The sequence below is a fragment of the Lepidochelys kempii genome, chromosome 11 (genome assembly GCF_965140285.1).
Source record: "Lepidochelys kempii isolate rLepKem1 chromosome 11, rLepKem1.hap1, whole genome shotgun sequence".
Lineage (NCBI taxonomy): Eukaryota > Metazoa > Chordata > Testudines > Cheloniidae > Lepidochelys > Lepidochelys kempii.
This window is the reverse complement of record NC_136390.1, coordinates 58,268,617-58,290,364: the sequence shown is the minus strand read 5'-3', so window position 1 is coordinate 58,290,364 and position 21,748 is coordinate 58,268,617. Positions and strand designations below refer to the sequence as shown.

At 43.1% G+C, this 21,748-nt stretch overlaps 1 protein-coding gene and 1 long non-coding RNA gene across 4 annotated transcripts in view; one reads left to right on the top strand and one right to left on the bottom strand.

Moving 5' to 3' along the window:
* Window positions 1–3,043: 3,043 nt before the first annotated feature.
* Window positions 3,044–9,452, bottom strand: LOC140895782 (uncharacterized). The gene is made up of 3 exons (XR_012154355.2): window positions 9,226–9,452; window positions 4,873–5,048; window positions 3,044–3,763 (listed from the first exon to the last, which is right to left on the bottom strand). It is a non-coding gene; the product is annotated as an uncharacterized LOC140895782 (long non-coding RNA).
* Window positions 6,493–21,748, top strand: part of SATB2 (SATB homeobox 2) — a 166,436-nt gene continuing 151,180 nt past the window's right edge. For 2 of the 3 annotated variants that reach the window (XM_073306321.2, XM_073306319.2), the window contains exons 1-2: window positions 9,115–9,844; window positions 10,988–11,215. In XM_073306321.2, the coding sequence (XP_073162422.1) occupies window positions 11,047–11,215 (169 nt within the window). In that variant the 5' untranslated portion in view covers window positions 9,115–9,844; window positions 10,988–11,046. Of the gene's footprint in view, window positions 6,575–9,114; window positions 9,845–10,987; window positions 11,216–21,748 lie in introns of those variants that run through there. The other variant, XM_073306320.2, reaches the window with a different exon arrangement.

Sequence of the window (21,748 nt, the reverse complement as noted above, 5' to 3'; positions counted from 1 at the left end):
GCGGCGGTTTCTAATTTCTCCTTATTGTTCAGATCCCTCAGTTTTCTAGCAATATTGTCCTTGTTATGTCTGAGGAATTTATGAAGGAATCGCTGGGAACAAGGGGGAGTTCAGGTCTAATTGATGCCAATTGTTATAAAACTGAAGGATCCGGAGGATGTTTTTCGGGTTGTTTTATTTGTTGAGGGGGTTATGGAAGGATCGGAGTGTTTTTGTTTTGTTTGTTTGCTTGTAGGGGAAGGGAAAGCTTGGGTCTAGACGAAAAACGGAAACCGCATCCTACAGGAAGGCGAACGGTTTTTTTTACTCCATAGTTTGAACTGATAATTAAATTCGCCCGCTACAAGAAGCCGCTTTTGAGCTGGGACGCGCTTGGGTGCGGAGGAGGGGATAGAAGTGGGAGAGATCAATGCTAATTTTGAAGGTTACGGGGACGGTGTTTTGATGACGGGTTTGTCTTCTCAATCGCTGTATGTTTTCCATGTAAGTTCGGGTTTTGGCTGCTGCAGCAACTTTCAGAAACTTTGGGAAAGTGCTGCTTTTCACGTGGGTTGAAAATGATCTTCCCTTTTCTTTGGGAACAGAGAGAGAGAGAGAGAGAGAGAGAGGAAAAACAACAAGAACCTCTCACTTTTTTTACGCAGATCATTACAGAAAGATAACACACAGACAGCTGCCATGAAAATGAGCCATGCCTCTGCGGTACAAGTGCTCAGCATTGCACACTTAAAATGTCTTGGTGAGTCCTTAGTGCCTAAACCCCTCACCGACTAAATATAACAGTTCCGTGAGATAACTAGGAAAGAACAGTGTTCGCCACTGTGAAATCATCACCCTTGTAAACGCTTTTGGGCAAACAATGCAGATCTGAGGCTCACTGCTGCGTTCATGTACGTATTTTGGTTTTGCGATTCCTTACGGCATCTGTTAGCTATAGATTATGGCCCTGTGATAGAGAAATGATATTCATTTCGTTGTGTCGACATAGTTTGCACTGGAAACGGCAGCTCTTCGCATATCCTATATCTAGATGCATTTCATTTGACTTTCCGTGGCTTAGTAGCAGGGAGTTTAAAAGATGTGGTGTTTTGATTGCATTTGTCACGAGTACTTGTTACGTAACTTTTATTTTATCGCATGAAATAATTTTTCCTTAAACAAAATAAAAACACTTGTCATGAAATGATATATACTTTCTGTCACCTTAAATGAGAAAAATCGCATAGAAGATGACTGCTTTATTTTCCATTTTAATCATTTTAACCCCCCCCACGTTTATAAAAGAAGCCACATATGACACGCTAATGAAGACAAGCTTCCTAAATATATAATTGATAAACATTAATTGACTAGCATGAAATTATCATAAAGCAAATATTAATATTTCGGAAATAGGCACGCTATTTTAAAGTGTAAATAACATTTAAATATAACAATATAGAGTTATATAAATATTAAAAAATAATTCTTAATAGTAATGAAAAACAAAACAGTTTGAACACATTTAACCTTTGTACCATGTAAAAGATAGCTATCTCAGAAAATGTAAATCATTTTTTTTCCATTCAACTCTTATACAATACGCTTATTACTAAATAATATTTGTAGTTTAAAGCGAAACGAAACTTGGCTTTTCAAACACGTTTGTGCTTTTGCTGTTAAGTTACTGAGAATCCATCAGCACGTGAACATTGTGACAGATTACTTTTGTTTTTAATAAGTGACATGCCAAAGTCAGGAAAAGGCGACCTCTCTAATTCTTAGATGTAGTTGAAATCAGGGGAGTTTTGTTATTGATTGAACTGGAGCAGACTCGGGCCTGGAAAATAGCACGTGTTGGCCTATCTGCAAAATCAGTGTTGTTTTTCTCAAGTAGCATTTTAGCGAGCGTTTCTACCAACTATGTTATCTCTACTTATAAAATCCCCGGCCAGGGTTTTCGTATGCATTTGTTTTGGGTAAAATTGTATTTGCACCAGTTCCAGCTGTAGAATACATCTGTTCCAGTTGTACAGTACAAATCCACAGGTCCCGCTCCATGCAATTCAGGTTAGTAGCACACTGTTTAATAATAAAGTCCTCAGCCGGCGGAATGTGGAGGATTGGGGACAGCCTTTGCTGAGAAATCGCCGTCATGAAAATGATCTGTTTAAAGATCTGATGCCTTTGAGCGTCTTTAGGTTTTTTTTTTTTTTTTTTAAAAAAGCCTCTCGGTACAAATACAGTACCCCCCCCCCCCGCAAACAAAACCAAAACCCCGGCCGTAGGAAAGTAGCCTTTAACGCTCGCATTTGCATTCTGTAATGCAGAACAGCCAGCCAACGTCTCAGCAACCAGTTTATATGGCTGGACAAGGCCAAAGGCGGAGGGTCGCCTTTCTCCCCAGCATTGTAGCCAGGTCTAAAACGGCCAGTAGTTTTGATCTTTGGTGCTAAATAAGCATGTTCAGTGCGCCCAGAAGCTGCGGTCACTGCCGGTCTCTGTTCCGCCTGACTGCTGGATTAATGGGTTGTGTTGAATTTAAAGGCGCAATGAATACAGTTGGCTAGAAAATCCTGCAAATGAGATTGTCCCTTATTGGGCTGCTAGGAGTGAAAGGAGGCTGAAGGCAGCGTTGCTCTTTAAATCTGTCCCCACCACCAGGGCTGTGTTCCGTGCACGACGCAGTTTCTAGCCCGGTGCTGATCCCACAACTGTGAAGAGTAATAGTTGCTCGAAGGGGAGGGAAACCTTGGGGCTTTATTAATTCACTCCTCTTCCGGCCATGCCAGCTTGCGGTGCGTGTTGTTCCGTCTCCACTGTGTGAGTGATCGCTTTGTAATACTGGGGGTTGCAGAGTGCCAAGGAACACGGCACCAGCTCTGGAAATGGGCAGCATTCAAGGGGCTCTCGGGTTGAGGGCTTGCTCCTGAGAATCAGGGTCCGTCCCCCCCCAGAATCAGGAAGGAATGGTAGGAAAGAAAAATACAATCATGCACCAGGTTCCTTCCTCCCTTCCCCAGGTTTCCTCTCCCCCGCCCCCCACCACTCCCTTACACCCCTTGCTGTGTTTCCCTTCTCCCCAGCACAGTGAAATCCAGAGGGCTCGCTCCAAGAAGGGGAGGGAGGGTGTCCACTTTCACGCACTCTCCAGTCGTTATAACAAGGCTGTAGGGTCACCAACACCAGCCCTGCATGCACTCTTACCAACGAGGTGCCCCGGGGGTGGGTGTTGGATGGACTCTGCCCTTGGGAAGAGAGGAAGGACGCTGAGAGGGGAAACAAACAGCCCGGGGGGCCTCGCGCGATCGCACGTCCGATCGCGTCTGGGGGGCTCCCTGGAGCTCGGGTCAGCGCCCCCGGGGGTCTCCGCAGCACTGATTCCCCGCAGGGGTGAGGCTGGCCGTCCCCCAAGGCACCAGTCCCTTGACAGCGCGAGGCGGCCGGGTCCCGGCCTTGAGTTTCCCGCAGCTGCCCGCGCGGTGGCGCTGTTCCAAGCAGCCTCGGGGCTGCTCCGCTTGGGGGCCGGGAGCGGCGGCGCTGAGCGCGGGGCCTAGGTGGTCCCGGGGCGCTGAGCTGGGCCGGCGACGGAAGCAGGAGCCTCCCCGTGGCCGGTGACGCGGCGCGGGCTGCTGCGGAGCCGGAGCTGCGAGAGGAGCCTGGGGCAGAGGGAGCTGTGTCCCCGCGCTGCAGCTGTAAGGCGCGGAGGCAGCCTCTCCACTCCCCCTCGGCCATATGCCACCCCTCCCCTTTTCTGGGGGGTCAGCTGCAAATGCTGGCACATCTGGGGGCAAGAAGGAAAAGGTGAGGCGCCAGGAGCACCAAGCTTCCTTCTTTCCTTTCTGGTCCAGAGCGGGCCTGGCCACAGGCCGGTCAATCACACCCGCATTAAATCCCCGCCAGGCCAGGGGAGCCCAGCTAGAGTCCAGCCCGAAGCGTCCCTCAAAGCCCACCCGCAGAACCTGAGCACCTTCCCCGCAACATCTCGGCCCCCACCCCCTATCCCCCAGGCGACTTACCCCGACCACCCCACTTCTCTCACTCAGACTTCCTTCCCCACTCCCCCCTACTCTTCTTTTCCCTTCTCCCCCTCCTCCATCCGCACTTGCCCCTTCCCCTGGTCCCAGTCCCCCCACCCCCGTCTGTCACTCCCTTCCCCGATTCCCCCACTCTCTCGCCAGCTTCCCTACCTCTTGTGCCGGGCCCTCACTTCCCAATGCCCGCACCAGACTTTTCCAGTCCCCAAATTGCCTCCAGATTGAGATAAAGGAGAGAGAGAGAGAGGGACGCGCCCTACAGCTCTAGAGACGGGGCGAGCTTTGTTTCCCTTCACTTGCGTGGTTCGCATTTTTGCCGTAACTGTTGCCACCAGAGAATGAGTTTTAAGGCACATTGGTTCACTGGCCTGCGTGGTTTCTTGCGCCTCTCCTTTGTTCTCCAGCCCATGCCCTGCCTCCGACCCCTGGCAGGGGTTTGGCCAAGGCTTGTAGCCTGCCACCACCCCTAGCGGAGTACGGTGCAGCCGCTCCGGACTCTCCCCCCCACCGCCGCTCTCAGCCCCGAAGGCGATGCGGAGCGACCTTCCCAGGGAGGGGCTCGGAGGATGAACAGTTCATGTGCACGATTAGCCGGCGCTGGCTTCGTGGCCTTTCCTTGCGCTCCGCTAGGGGTTTCCCTTTGCGGGTGGAGGTTTAGGCCATTCCAGGCCTTTTGCCCTCCGCTGATTTAGCCACCGGGAAAGAAACTAACCGCCCCACCCCCCGCCCCCCCCAGCAACAGTCGGTGCATTTCAAGCGCTGCACAGCCCCTTTGGCCCGGGAGCGCCGCTGAGATGCAGAGACAGGCCCTGGCTTCCGGCACTCAAAGCGGCGGAGTAAATAGAAAACGAAGTACCCGCTGATTCTCCAGGGCAGGGCTACCCCCTGTTGCTTGCAGCCTGGCCGCCTGCTGCAGGGAGCCCGGCGCTTCCAAGTCCGGTGGCAGGCGTTAGAGGAGTCCGAGCTGACAGCACCCACGGGAAGCCAGGGGGGAGACGGGGGCACAAGGCAGGGTCAGGGCAGTAGGGGCCTCTACGAAGAAAAAGAAAAATAGGGAAGGTGAGGAAAGGAGCTAGATACCGAGAGACATAGGCAGCTCCTGGAGGAAAGAGGAAAAGAAGGAAATCGTATTGACTAGGAGTAATTTGTCATTCGATTGCGGGGGGAGAATTTGCGAAGAGCAAGGAATATTTCCCACTGTGATCCCAGGCGGGGACAACTTTCAAATGTCGCAAACTCCGCGCAACGGAGCCCAGCAGATGAACAGCCGAGAAAGGAAGCGCAATAGTTGTCCAGGAAAATCTGCAAAAACTCCACAGCCTTCGGCTCTTTGCGCTTTTTGAAGGTCGGACAACGCTGGAACTTGAAATCGCGTGTTGGCTGGAAAAGTGACAGTTAATTAAAAACAAACCTTTCCACTGAGATTTGTGTTCAGAAAATTATTTGGCAATACACCACGCGAGGATTTAAAAAACGAAAATAACGATGATTGTCGCACGCTAATAAGCGCATCCATTTTGCATTCATCAGACTAGGTCCAAACAGAAAGCCCTGGTATTTGACTTTGTTCTAAATGACGAAAAAGCAGAAGTTATTAATAAAAGAGAAGCCAGCTTGTTATTTTTATATTAAAAATGCGGTGGAAAGTAATCGCTTCCCCCCCAGTTGAAATAAATAAATGTGAAAAATTTGTACTGGAAAAAGCATATGTAATTTGAAACAGAAAAGGCCTTTATTGGGAAGTATTCTGTAAAAGAAAAATAAACATCATGTATCTCAAAATCTCCTATAAATCTGTTTGAATAAAATAAAGTTAAAGAAACAGAAATTACTAACCCGCAGAATTTAAGTAATCGGTTCAGTTTTGCGTGTCTTTAATAATAATCCTCCCAGTTTCCGTGCCACAATTATTACTACTCAATAATGCAAAGTTTAAGGAATTTTATATACAGAAAACAAGTTTGCAGCTCTTGTTCTCCATATAACGCACAAATGCAAAAAATAAATAAAAATAAAATAAAAAAGACCAACCCCTCCCCCCTCCCAAACCCATACCAGAAAAGAGGTGCAATGGATTAATTGAAAATAAAGCAATTGCAACGTATATATTTAAATGTATTTAATTGTATGCATTATTCAACTCCCCCCACCGAGTGGTTTAATAATTTAGAATAAATAGTTTCCCTAAAAACTTTATAAAATATTTACAAATAATAAAATATTAATCGATTAACAAGCCAGTTGTATTCTTTTATAGGAACTTTGCTAAAGTCCTGTAATCATGCTGTTGACATACGTCTCTGATGTTAACGAAAGGATTATTGACAAAATGTAAATGAAGATCTTCAGACGGTGGTGTTTATAAAATAGCTCATTAATGAGCTTGGGTTGACTCTGTCCATCCACATCATCAGATATAATAATAGTGACGAATCAAACAGGGAAGATCCTGGCTAAACCACTGGTATTTTTTTCCAGAAGTACTGAAGTCCTAAAATCACCAATTCTTCTAACTTTCTGGCCATTGATCCGAAGGAATTCGTAGTTCAACATCGAAGGTAAGAATAAATCAACATTATTTAATTATTCAATAGTTGGTAGAAAATACGAACTTCCATATATAACCCACAACAGCATTTTACGCAGTTTATTTTGTTCAGTTACACTAGGGTATTGAAAAAAGTTTGCTCTCCAAACTTCCAGGATTCTTCTCCCCCCCCCCCCACACCTGTCATCTTTCAAATACGAAATCTGGCTGACATACTTCAGCTACTTTGCATTAAACTCCTCCAAAGTCTGCATTTTTCAGATGCATTAGCTTTCAGTCCTTCTCAAACAAGTCATGCAAACTGTCCGAGCGGGTCGTTGCTCCGTGCCTCGTGGAGAATTCTCGCCCCACGCCACCCTCCCTACCTTTTGCTGGCAGGAGCCTCTAGTTCTGGGTCCCACAAAGTTGACCCGGAGCTACGACCCCCGCCCCCACCCCTTCCATTTCTTCCGGACCCGGGGGCAGAGATTACACCCTGTCGAGACGCCTCGTAGCCACGCAGCGAGAGATCGCTGGTCCTCCCCGTCCCCTGCGTGGGGAAGGAACCCGTCCTTCGCCCCAGCGATGGGAGGCGAGCAGCTGCTGCCTTTTCCGGGGTGGCGGAATCCTGCTGCTGCACCGGGATTGATCTGGAGTGAAGCGAGTTTCTCTCTTACCCTGGTCACAGCTCCGCCGCGTCTCACAGGCTCCCAGCCCCACTTCCTTGTACGGCCCAAAACCCTTAGAGAGACACGATCCCTCTGCAACCTATTAACCTCGTCTGGAGGAAAAGCAAGAGCAGCAGCACCGCGGCTACAACCACCAGACTGCAAGCTCCACACAGCCCAAATCCCCAAAGAAACTGCATTGCTGCTGCTCTACTTCCAAATGATGTCCATAGACTACCGGCAGGGATTGCCAACATGGTGGCGACGGGGCTGGGAGCTGCTGCGATTGCTCCTTTCTCCCGACTTAAGATAATAGGATGGGTGTGAAGCTATTAGTGCTGCTCGTTCTTATTCTTACCTCCAGATAATTTGACCCCCCCCCCGGCGCCCCCACACGGGAGCGCAACATTGGTGGCGGGGTTGAAAGTTGCTGCTGATCTTGCTGCTTCTGGTTTTCCTACAAAGCCCGCCGAGACTGTCCTGGGCACGCGTGGGGTGGTGGAGGAAAGGAGTTACTGTTGCTCGCGCTCCCCTTTTGCTCCAGGTGATATTACTGGGGAGCAGGGGCTGCAGCTTGTTCTTTCCCGCAGCCCCCCTCTCCTCGGCAGGGCTGGGCAGAGTGGACAGGGCGGGTCGCCCGGAGCGCTTGCTATTCTTGGTTCTTCTTCCCGGTCCCAAAGGCAGTCACTGAACCCCGCTCCCCAAAGGGTCTGTGACAGACCAGAGCCAGGGGAGCGTGTGTGTCCCGTTCCCGCTGCCCCCGCACTTGGCTGGGCTCCTTTCCTCTCCCACTCCCAGCCGCAGGCTTCCACGAACAGTCCCCTCCCCACAATCCTCAGGTCTCCCATGTGTCCCCCTTTCACGCGTTTCTACCCCTCTTTTTGACCCTCCGGCGCCACCGTAAAAGCAGGCCCACTGAAGGGGGCTCGGCCGGCCGCAATAGGCGCCGCTGAGCGGGCGGGCGGGCGAGTCGGTTGGTGCCTGGCGGAGCGGGAGCTGGGCATGGGCGAGCGGCGGGGACGCCCCGCTGGAGGGGGTTGGAATTTCTTCGGTCCACCTTAAAGCGGAGCTGGTGCCGCCGCCGCCTCGGCTGCTGCGGGGCGGCCCCGAGCGGGGCCGGGCAGTTGGCGGCGCGGTTCGGCGTTTGCGGGCAGAGCCCCCCGCCGCCGCCGCCGCCTTCCCCGGCCCAGGCGCAGCCAGGCAGCGGCGAGGCCGGGGGCTGCCGCCGGGGATGGGCGGGAGGGCCCCGGCCCGCTGGCGCGCTGGCCCCTGCCCCAGAGCCCGGCGCTGGCGGACTGTCCGGGCTGCGGCTGCACCTTGCAGCCGGGGGTGGCGGGGAGGCCGCTCCTCTGTCTGCCCCCGGCCTCCGCCGAGGCCCGACTCCCCCGGGCTGCACGTGTCCAGCTGCCCGCGGGGGTGGGCTTGGAGCCGGCGGAGGGCGCAACTTCCAGCCCAGGCCGTGCCCGGCCGCGACTCGCCGTGGGCAGGCTGCTCCCGCTGTCACGAGCCGGGCCTCTCTCTACGCCGCCCGCTCGCCCCCTGGCCCGGAGCCGCGGGCAGAGCGCCCGGCTCCGGCTCCGCCTCCCCGGGTGCCCTTCTCTCCCCCGCCTCCTGCCCCTAACCCTGCCTCCCCGGCGCAGCGCCTGGCTCTCCTGCCCGTGTGCGCGCTCCGGGGAGACGTTCATTATTTATTTATTGGTGTTTAATTTCCTGCCAGGCGGGTCTCCCTCCCTCCCTCCCTTCTTCCCCACCCCTCTGCAGGCAGCGGGGCTGGCTGGAGCTGCAGCAGCCGTGGCTTGGGGCGCGGGGGGGGGGAGGCTGCTTCTCTCCGCGCTGTACCTGAGCTGAGCTTATCCAGAGACTTTTATTTATTGGGGGTGTGGGGGGAGGGGAGGAAGGCAGGGGCGGGAGGTGGTTGCTATTTTGGATGCAAAGATCTGGGGACAGGAAAACCGCACACACACACACACACACACAGACACTGAAACCAAGGACAACCCCAAAAAGGACTCACTTTGCCTTGATGACTCAACGCAACTAATAATCATTTCTCTCCTCTCGCTCTGGCGACTCCCTCCTGCTCCTCCTGCTGCTGCTGCTGGCAGAGCAGGGAGCGATTGAAAGTGACACATCGGGGGCTGCCGCCTCTTCACCGCGATCACAAGCGCCCGCTTCCCGGCTCCTCCTGCTGCCGCTTCTCCTCCCGCTGCCCGGGATAGCGGCCCCTTTAGACGCGGCCTCCCTCCCCTTCGCCACCCCCTCTCTCCCCCGCGATTGATTTTCTCTGCCGAAGGTGTGAGAAGTCGGGCGTCTCCTCCCCCCCCCGGAGCCAGTCCCCTCACCTCTCCCCCCCCCCGGACCCCCATACACTACCCCGGCTGCCCTCTGTGGAAGCGGCTCTGACTCGTGACAGCCAGCTCTGCCCAAGAAGGCACCCTGACCCAGGACCTTAAAGCTCGGACTCGAGGACAAGGAAAAGGGGGGGTCAGCTGGGTGGGGAGGGGGGAAGGAAGTAGAAAGGAAGCAAACAGGAACGTAAAAGGAGGAAACAAGAAAACTTTCCACCCTGGATTCTCTACTTTTGATCCATGGACAGAGCCCAACTCAGCCAACTTACAGACAGACTATAAGCAGTAAGTACAGCAGGAGCGCGCCCACAAACCCGGCGTGGGTGAGCAGCTCGCAGCAGCCTTTGTCGCGAGGAGCTAGCTAGTTTTCTTATTTGCGGTGTCCATGAAATAATGACGGCGGTGGTGTTAATTGTGGGAGAAACAGCCCTGTCTGCAGCAATGCCCTGTCCCTTCTTGTTCCTATGTGTCTGTGTGGCCCTTCCCAGGAGCCCGGCGAGCAGGATTGGGGCACACAGGTCTTGGGGTTTGCTGGTCTGGTTTGTACTGCGTTGGGTAGTCAAACCTGCAAACCCGAACTCCTTTAAATCCCGCGTGGGCACCCCAAACTGACCTGCCTTGCAGACACGCTGGAGCGCGAGGTACGGGGACCGGGGGCAGGTGGGGGGAGTTTTTCGAGTGAATTTGAACTTGAGTTTGATTTGGCGCCGAGTGTCCATGAACTAAGAGGAGGCTTGACCCGGGATGTGTTAACGGCGCTTTGATCAGTGAAGTGTAATCAAAGTACCTGTCGCAGGTAGTTTTGAAAAAACGTGCCGCCGTTAATGCCCGTTTGCTAGCATACGGAGCAGGTCCCGTTTGCACGCACCCCAGAGCGTGTGTAGATCCGGTTTGTTGTCCTGGCGGTGTTCGCGCGCGACATTAGTGTTTAGAGCGATCTTCCGAAGAGAGAAGATCTTCATGTCTCGGCATATCGCTGTATTAATTCACAGGCCGTTGTGTCCGCGTGGATCGGGTTAATTCTGTGCAGGAGTTACTTAACACACCTGCCTTTTTCAAAGTACCCAACTTTCTAAACTGGCCCGCGAGACAGAAATGTAAGGTGTAAATGGCTCCGGTAATAACATGGTTTGTGCCACCGAATTTCAAGCGAACGATCCGCGCTGGCGAGCCGTTGTGGGTCAGTACTTGTTAGTTGTCTGTTCCTCAGTCTAGGTGGGCAATGTATTAACAACTCGGCCGCAAATACCTGGGTTTCAAGCAGTTTAGCTCTTGCACGCTATAGAGAATGAATTTGATTCTGAAAGCCGGGGTTTTGATTGCTTTATTTGGATAAAGTGAGCGGACAATGATGATTAGTAGCTCTTGAACTCCCTGGTTATGCTCTCTTTACAAACCTCTGAAGTGTATATGTTTCTTTCTTTCTAGGTCCTTGTTCATTTTACTGTGATCTGCCCGTGGGAACTTTGTCTCCAAGTCAAAGTAGTATGGAGCGGAGAAGTGAGAGTCCCTGTCTAAGGGATAGTCCAGACAGAGGGAGCGGCAGCCCTGATGTCAAAGGTCCTCCCCCCGTGAAGGTGGCCAGGCTCGAGCAGAATGGCAGTCCTATGGGAACCCGAGGGAGGCCCAATGGCTCTGTGACCAAATCAGTGGGAGGTAACCATCCACTAGTATTAATGTATACATAACAGACTGGCAGCTGAATTACAATGACATAGTGTCAGGGTTCATGTTGATTAAGCTTTCTGTCTGGGTGTAGGATTACAGGAAGTGGATTGCAAATTGTCAGTACCCAACTTGCTCCTCATCAGTAACCAGCCAGGGCATTTACTGTTAAATAGAAAAGTGGTGTATCCAGAAGGTGGCATTTTGTTGGGCATGTTGCCACTCTGTGCGAGGTGTTGGCAGGTTTATGTCACAGTTAGCAGTTTCTAGCTTTTACTGGAAAGCTTTTAACTGTTCAACTCTATTCCAGTGTTAAAAGGGTGCATGTAAGGGCTTCTTTTCATATTGACTCTTTTCACAGAATATTTATTAAAAGGCCTTTTTAGTACCATGGTTAGTCCATCGCTATATCTACGCCAACTCACAAAAGGCCTTATCCTACCCCTACTGATGAAAAATGGAAACAGGATTGGGACGAAATACGCCAAGCTTTTGTTGAATACGCATAATTATAAACTGACAGTGGAAGATCACATTAAAATTTGTATTGCATGACGGCCTTATTTTTAGAGGGGAAAATACAATTTTAATCATGCATCAATAGATAATTATTAGCAAAAGAGAGCAATGGAGAACGCTTAACTATAGTTAACATGATCTCACTAGTGACTTAAAATATATCATGATATTTATTATTATTAATAATAATAATTAAAACCATAATGGTTTTATAAATTGAAAAAACCTGCTCTATTGAATTACAACACATATTACTTGTAGAGTGTATATGCTTTATGGAACTTATATGAACAGTTATAAAATCTTTAGGCAGTTAACCTGTTATGCAGAGGACATAGGAAGACATAAACACATGGTTAGGATCAGTTTGTTTAACATAATTATTACAGATTAATTTTGCAGTTTTGGCACAGTTACTCTCTGTAGAGCTTTAAATTTCATAGTTGCTCTGCTCCCTAGTTGCTATTCAATTTTGTGTTTATGGCATGTTTCAGTGACACGAGTGGCTGCTTTTTTTCAAGCAACTACTTACTCAAGCTAAACTCTCCGATGACCTCTTAAATGTCCTGCTTTTTCCTCTTAATTTTGATGTTGATGAGATTGATGTAATGTAACATTACATTTCGAAAAATATCTTTAACGTTTTGTAGCAGATCAGGTAATAAGAGAGAGAAATATTTCAAAACAGGCCATGGACATCTTTATATTTAGTAAGAAATGTAGCTATTTAATGTAATATATGTTTGTGGTGTTTGTTTTGTTTTTTTTAAATCTAGCCCATGATGGATACAAAAATCTAATCAGTTCATAATAGAAAGGGTCAGTATTAAGGACATTTAGAAAAGATACATTAATTTTGTCATCACATGACTGTGTACTGTGAACTTAATTTAACAGTTTTGTCATTATATGGTTGATTTAAGCATTTTTTCTCAATAGGGTTTCTAATTGCTGAAGTTTGTTGATAGGCTGCAGCTTGTATTTTTCGAATTGTAGTGATCTGTATATTTACTCAATGAAGGGTAGAAAAGTTCAGCAGTTTCTTGTGCTTTTGATGAATTCATCTCCATTTATTGAACCTCTGATTGTTTTTGTTCTTCTAAAGTATGCAAAGGGAGAAATAACTTTACAGTTAAAGACTTGTTGTATTATACCAATTAGAAATTAATAGGAAAATAATTCACTGGCTAACAGTGGGATCCAACTAGCTAGTTTTGTCTGAAAATGCTAGAAAGTAAGTATTATAGCCATAGGTGCCTTTTAGAAGACTGAAGGACTGTGGCTTCATTTTAACGAAAGGCTTAGAACTTGGAACTAAAGTTTTGGAGATCTATTAAAATGCACTTAAAAAAAGGATGACTTCAAACATTTTGGAATATATATGTTGCTTTATAATTGCAACTGTGCTTTGCCAAAGGAAGTTTACAGGGTTCTGTGATTATATTGGTGGTTCAGATTGCCTCTGGCCTATTGAAGTACGGAGCGTTTCATTCAGTTTAACATGAAGACTTTCCTTTCTGAAGACAAACTTTTAAGAGGTTACATTTTCATTCACTGCTGTCTGGTTTGTTATAAGCTTAATATAGACTGGAGTGTTAAAAATGTAGGGGAATCATGGTGAATTTTTTTTCCCTTGGGTTTTTTAGACAGCTTGCCTGAGTGTCTCATAGTTTGAGTACCATAATACAGTTTATTCATTAGTTCTTGTTCATATTGAGAGCAAGAACAATTTTATTTTTGTCTGAATACTGATCTAGAATCTATAATACTCAATGCTAAAGTAGTTAAGGTGGATTTTTTTTATAAGATAATGGCACTGTATAAGATTGATTTTTATTTTTTAGAAAAGCTTTCAGGATAAACTAGCATATCTGTTTTTCAGAGAGATGTTTCCCATTTTCTTTTTAAGATTTGATGTTTATGAACACATTACTTTGACTTTGCGTTCAAGTAATGTATTGTGAATGCAAATAACTGTGTCTGTTGGTTTCAGAAGTTCATATTGCTCCAAATGTACACTGAAATGGTAATAATTTTGTCACTTTAATTGTGACACTCAAATGTTGGCATTTGAAAAGTACTTTTTTAATATATTAGAGTTTTAGAAAATAATATCCTTTCATGTACAAAACTTCGTGTCTATAAAAATAAGTTGTTAATAAACCACTTTTCCAGTGCTAGTCATAGATGAAGACTCTTCAGTAAAAGCAAACTATATTGAAATGTTGAATAGTGAAGTGACTTCCAAGACTTTAGCTGATGTGCTCTTAGTTTGATTTTTATTTTGTAAGTTTAAAATGTGTTTTATAAAAAACTTATACTTTTCAAAAAGCAAAATATTTTCAATGTTTTTCTATTTAGAGACAGTGTAATTACAATCTTTTTCAGTTCTGTAGAACGTGTTTTAAGATTTGAACCCCAGGGCAATAAGACGCTAACAAATCACATTTTGATTACTCTTAGTTTCCCTTCATTCGTTCTATGTAGGTAAATGCTGAAATGTTTTTTTTTTCTATTATGCCCACTTTTAGTTAAATCTCAAGAATAAATATTCTTGTACATTTTCATTAAAAATGGAGAAATTTAATTTAAATTATCTAAAGCTATGGTGGGACTGATGACCTGTGGTAACAAGTTTTATAACTTTTTTTTGTGTTTATTACATTTTTTTTACAATGATTTCCCTGAGAAAGAGAGATATATTAAAGTGCACGGATGTTCCACTTTTCTCACTGAATTTTTCAGTGAGAGTATTTTATACGAAGTGCTGCAAACAGTATATCAGCTCTGCTAGGGAGAAGTTTTGCCTTCTGACTTTTTTTGTAGCTAATGTACATAATTCAAAGGGCCATTATGGCAGCTGTAATAAACTTGTGTAGGTCACAAAAAAAATAAACAAGGCTGTTTTTAATAGGGGATTTTAAAGTTTCTGTACTGTTTACAATGGTGTTTGCTTCAGCTGAAGGTGTTAGAGTCCAGTTTTGTTTTGCTCTGGCTAGTCCAACACTTTCCAAAATGTTTCACCAGTTATCTAACCAGTCTGTTTTAAAGCATGTATGTAATAAAACACAAGTGCTCAGATGTTTGTGACTGGCAGGTTTTATAGAGGGTCCCTGGGAAAAAAGGCTAATATATCTTTAAAAAACATACGAAGTCTGGGAGAGAATTTAGAGTGTGCAGGAGAACTATGGTGTTGACAGCTTTATATTCCTGTTGGGTAACATTCACTTACTAGAATTGGCGTCCCCTCTCAGTTAGTAATTCACTCCATAAGGATTTTGAAAAAAAGAATGATTAATAGCTAGGAAATTCAGATTTGCAAAATTGTTGATTAAGCTTGCAAACCTGTCTGTAAATGGAGCTGTATTTGTATGTGTGTATTTTATTTCTGAGAAAACAGAAAATGAGTTCAGAGTCTTGAGTGTATCTTAAATATTAATGTTCTAAATGTGCTATTTAATACTTCAGTATAAAAGAATTAAATGTAGAACCCAAATAACACAATCAACTTTTAGGTAGGAAGCAATTGTATAATATTTGCTTCTTAAATGAGTTTGAAACCAGTTTAATAGCAATTATTTTTTTCTTCATTTACCTGTTAAAACATGCAATTTAATTTTATAATATTTGTCTGAAAGAGAGAACTTTCAAACAGTTGTAACTAAATTACACGAGCAGTACTTAAATCTACCATATGGTTTAAATGCTTATAGGAAGCTACAAATATCAAAAATCTTCTTGATGCAGTGCATTCTTCTATGGGTGTTCCTGATAATTTTGTACTGCTGATTGTTCTCAGCTTTTTAACATTAAAGCTTAAACATATTTTGATCTTCATAAGTACATTTCAGAAATCTGTTTTAATATCTCTCTCAACACAGAGAAATGCCAATCAAGGGTGGTAAAAGTACAGTCTATCAAAATCAGTGTCTTGCAGCTAGTTTTACAAAAGAATACTAGTTAATCTTTGTTATCCTATAACTGTTTCAAGGATATAAATACCTTGTTGCCGGGGGTACGGAGATATCCATTATTATACAGACTGATGCATGCAGATTGATCACATTTGATATTATATTCTAAATTGTTAGGCTATCATTTAGAGCTAAATTTTATCTACAATAACTGTTAACATGTTTTAATTGTCTGCACAGAGAATGTTACTTTATTTTACCCGATCTATTTATAAGGAATAGGTTTTAGATGTTGTTCAAATCTAGGTGAAGAATAACATAATACTGTCTGAAAAAGGTAATTTTGCTATTTGAAAGGGCTGAACATGTCTAGGTATTGAAGCTATGAAAGCTGCAAAGCCTTATTAGCTTGGGAATTGGCAATGCACTGTAGTTTATCTTATACCACATATACGATATAGTTGGAAAACACTAATTTTCTTTTGCTTTAATTCAGCATGAATTAAAATAGAAAGCGTATTCTTAGTTTTATGCATTACTAGTATATCACTAGGAAAAAAACCCCTCATCTAATTTGAATAAGGAAAAGGGGACACTGGTATCTCCTTGTAATGCAGATGTAGACTGATTAATTGTTAGAAATGGGCTGCTTTTTGTGCTGAAAAAGATTATTTTTCTTTCCTGATCATAGCTGATATCTTAAAGAGAATAAACTTAACAGTCGCTCTTCTGGGGTCATCTAGTGTATCATTTGTATTTTTGCTGAGGTAGAAAAATAGCCCTTCACTGTGTTTTCAATACTTGGTCTGTTATTAAACTAAAGATACAGTTGGTTTAAAATATATATGTAATTGAAAATATGCATTAAACAGAATATAGGGTATCCACCCAGTCGGTGACCTAGGCATAATTTGATGGTTAGTGTAATTTTGGAACTCTAAGTTCCATCTACAGAAAACCACTGACCATTATGTATTTGAGACTTGAAGATTAGCTGTAATAAGATTTTTTTCCCCCCACAACTGTTCAGAAGTAGCTATAGGCATCTTTTTTCCCCTCCTCACAGTAAATTGCTAGATGCCGTTATCTTCATCATGAACCCAAGAAAAGAAAAGGGACCAACATCTTTGAGAAATTAAATGTTAATTCTTCTTTCTGTAAACCGTACACTTGCTGTACTTATAGGACAGAACCGATTTACTGTCAGTTATTTACAGGACATTTCTTTGAGATAGATGCTGTCAGTGTGATTCTAACAGACAGTGACCCTGTAGAATAGAATTGGTTTGATGCACATGGAAGGGTGGTAGGTCCATGACAAAATAGCTGCAGTATAGAACAGCGGGGAACTTTTGCTGCAGAACATTAAATAGCTACATTTTTACAACCAAATTTGAACAAAGAGCTTAGACATCATCTGCAAAATATTAAACTTTACTGTTATGGATAAACTCCTAAAGGTGAAGCTAAACGATTGTTTTTTTTTCCTAACTATATCAATATTCCTAATGAAATTATTTTGCTATATGAAATATTTTAGCAAGGTTTAATAGTTGATGAAAACTAGTTTTTCATGTAATTGTTTGTAATAAAGTAGTCATAAGCTTTCTGTGATCAGTTAAATGTGTCACAATTCATATTTCTAATCTGTATTCTAGACTTCCACATATTCTCTAATACCTTAATACACAGCCCTTCATTTTCAATTGAGATTATAGTTTGAATACTTTTTAATGAAATTACAAAAGTGTGATAACACTAATTTTTAATGCCCTCTGCATGAGCAAAAAGGGGCACAGTGGTATTTTGGACCTTATGTAAAGAGAAAGCTGGCGCATGTAACATATTTTGTCACTGAAAATGATACAATAAATGGTAATGTAAATTGGCATCTATGCTGTTATAAAACTGAGACCACTTGCTGCAGTATGTAGTTTACGTTCACAAAATTGTTGTGTGTCCTAAAGAAGAGAAATTTTGACTTTGTGAATGAACAACTATCAGGCCATTGAAGAATCTTTGGTGCTGTGTGTGTAGTGTAAAGTGTTAGAACTGACAGATTGTTTTGAACTCTCTGTGGTCTTTTTAAAGTAGAAAGTCCTTTTGAAATAACTGAAAGTAGTTAAAATGAGGAAAGCTTTATCTCTATTGCAAAAGTTATAATTTGGTCAAGTTTGCTCTTCATTTACTATCTTTCTATGCATAATGAGCTTAAATTGGATAATTTATTTTGGCTAACTCAAATTTTGCAGGATTTTTCCTGCCTGTTGGTGACACTTAATGTATTTCAAGATCAAAGGCCCAATCCTGCAAGGCATTAAGTATCATCAACTCCTCTTGAATTGATGTGAATTGTGGGTGATTTGCACCACAAGGAAGTTGCTCAGCACTTAGCTCAATCAGTGTCTGATTTAGGCTCTTTATGTGTAGCTATCAAATGAGTGTTCTCCTTTGGCAACACAAAGTAGACGTTTTGAACATAGCAGAATGTGTTAAAATGCATCATTTTTGAGAGAGAAATGATGAACCCATCTTTGGTTCCTACTCTATCAGCTATACTGCAACAGATGCATTTTCACATTCTTCTATAAGTGAAACTGACTTACGAACTAAAGCCACCACAGACAAAAGCCAGTTGAGGATTTGATGGCGTCAGAGAAAAATATATTTTGTAGCCTCTAGTCATGCTAAAAATGTTTCCTCCTTTATGATTGCCACAGATAATTGCCACAGATAATTTTTAAAGCATTTTTTGTCTATTTCGGTTTTAATAGTTGCTCAAAATCATGGGTTTTCTACATTTCCCCCCCCCATAATTTTTATTAATTGAAAATTTCACAGTTGGATGAAATTATGGAGGGGGTCAGGCAATGGAGGGGGCAGACAGTTATTATTTAATGATAATAAATGCTGATATTCAAAAAGTTAAATCTTTAATATCGTTAAAAGACAAACTGTCAGCTACGTATGTCAAAATATACAATGTAAATATCCTTAAATCGCAATCTAATAAGTTCTCAAGCAGCATTTTTCTTACTTTGCCTATCTGTAAATTTTGACGATTATCGAAGGAAATATTTTAGTTGGTTTGTGTATGTATTGTGAAATTGATGTTTATCAACGTTTACCAATAACAATTTAATCCTTCCTAGCGCACCCATATTTAAGCTTGGTGTGTGTTGCTGTATGCTAGTCAGTTAAAACATATATATTTCCTGTGTTACCTAAAACCTAATTTAAATTTATTAGTAGTACAAAATATAGAAATTACACTTTCATCCCAGTTATAAGGGCTTTCATTAGCCTGGCTGTGTTAGGTTCTTCAGTTCATTCACAAAGTTTTTTACTGCATTTATACATTATATTTAAAAACAACAACAACCCTTCTTTGCATTAAATGGCAACTGTGTTGACGTTGTTGCAGATTTGAAATTGAGTTCTTACAAAATCTACTTTAAAAGTTGCTACGGCTACAGTAACTTCTCATAAAAGCTAATTATTTGAACCAAACACTTTGTGGGCAATTGTTCTTTTGTCTTTGTACTGAGGGAAAATATTGAGTTAACTATTTAGAATTGTACTTCTCTCAGATTAGAGAATGATAGTTTTAATAATGGTTTGTCACTATAATACCAGCTGAAAAGATTCAGATAACTTCCCTTAAAGATTGAAATAGTTGATAAATATGCTTATTTTAAACCTGGTCTAAAACAACATTATTCCCTTCTTTCCCCCCGCCCCGAAAGTTGTGAAAAGTTGTAACTCTGTTAGTGAGCAAGGTATTTTAGAGACCACTAATGTGATAAGAACTTACAATAAGTTTGATTGTAAGATTCTTCGTTTTTTGTTTTTTTTTAAAGTCTACATTTAGAGTAAATCTGAAAATCAGTGTTGCTAACAGATCAGGACTAACACACTTTTCTGCCTGACACAAAGCTGCAGGGATGACTTACCGCAGTGCCAAATGACCAAAAATGTAAACGTGGTGCAGTGTGAGCCATAGAGTCTATTATTTTCATTTGCATGCCGGAGGGGAGAGTGCATGTCTGCACTAGAGATTTTAAACCTTGTGTCAAATGCGAAATTGTTAGTAGCTGCTACGCTCAGTTTTGTTAAGAAAAAAAAGTAGCACTATAACATGTATAAGCTGTCTGAAATTCCGTTAAGGATAGAGAGAAAATGAAAGAGGAACAGGTAGTTGTGGATAGGAGTTAAGTACATGTCTTGTTTTCTGAATAGAATTACATGGATTCCAGTTTGTGCCTTGTTAGTCATGCTGCTGTCCCTGAGGTCAAACCAACACTTCTTTTTTCAGCGGGTAGATTATAGTACATGTCATATTAAATAGTCAGAATAATGACATAAATTTGTCTACAGCAATGCCAACAAAGGTAAGAAGGTTAAGAGGAAGCCTTCAGCCAACCCAACTCTACCATCCGACTACTTTTCATATGAAATTGATGCATCCTGCACTTCGGCCATATACACATTGCATTTTCAAAGTGAAATATAAACAGCTTCTACTCCAGTGTCCTCCTTTGCCTATGTGTTCTTTCTTTCTTTTCTTTTTAAGATGTGCAAGCCTTTTCAAAAGCACTAGATCGGGCAAAGAATGTTTTGTGGAAATTCTTCATACCAAAACCGTGCTTTTTATCTTACTTTAGCCACAAGGTTACTTTCTTTTTCAAGATGCTTTACTTATTATATTAGCATCTTATGTGAAAGCAAATGTACTACTTCATCTATCACTGAATATCACCCACAATTTGTTCATTTCACTTAGTGCTATACTATCTAGAAGTTGCTCATTTTATCTTCATTTGGACTGAAGCTTCGAATAAGTGGGAAAACTTAAGTAAAATACCATATATCCTAGTAATATAAACACATGAAGAGTTCTTTTTTCATAAATATTACTGATAGGCATATATTGGAAATGAAGCAAGTTATTTTCCAAACCATAACTAGACTATATAGCCAAAATAATATAAATTCATATTTTGTGCTATATTTTTAGTTTATATGCATTTCCTCTCTTTACATATTAAAAATTAAATGTGCACAGTTTTGAGGCTTGATATTTTGAATGGCTACTAAGGAATGAAGTTATAAATTAGGTGTTATACATTACTTTGGAGTAAAAGGTGATTTTTCGTAATGTCTTTTCCGAACTTACAAATAACTTTTGTTGCCATAATACAAACATGCTAGCAGAGCTGCATGATAGATGTCTCTAAGTATCGTAGTAAAAGAAAATGACTTGTATTCTGAGGCTGTGGATAGTTTATGTTGTTTTGGACCCATTTCCCAAGCAGTGATCGAAAACAGATTACAATAACAATTATACAGTCAGAAGATGCAATATCCATTTCTGCTTTAATTGAGTGAAAGAATAATAAAAACATCATTAAGAAAAATGAGATGGACCTGTCATACACTCTACCAATTTTTAGACTTGGAGAAAATGCAGAGGAACTGAAATATTTTTTAGTTTATTTCATCTTGTTTGTTAGCTGATGTTTATATTTATTATCCTAGAAGATCTTTGACTTGGGTTCTTCACAAGGGCAGATATGGATGAACACCTAGTAACTGGATACTACTAAGATGCTAAAGCTAAGGTTAGGCATTATATCTGTTGATTTAATAGTAAAATAATTTTTTCTGTCCCTTGTTTAATTCTCCCTTTTGTTACTCAATATGATTAGAGATGCTCGTTATCATATGCTACCCATGTAAACTTAGGGAATCTTAGGGGTAAGGGAGAAGGAACGGCCTCTAAGTAAGCAAGCAGTTGCATTCTGCACTAGGATGAGGTGCCAGTCCTTCCAATATAGTCCTGTGTGTACCATGTTGTAGCAATCCTTTCTGGAGAACCCCCAAAGCATGGGTAGTTGATGCCTCCAAATCCACACAGTAGGGCTGCCCTAGCAGATCCTTTTTCCCTCTGGAGGTTGTGACCAAATATAGCGCGCTGGTTGAACAAAATAAATATGTAGTTGTGAAGCTCTAGTGGCTGTTAAATGGAATTCCTTTCCCTTGTGACCTGTTTGGTAAAGGCATGGCTACTGCTAAAAACCGTATGGTAAAT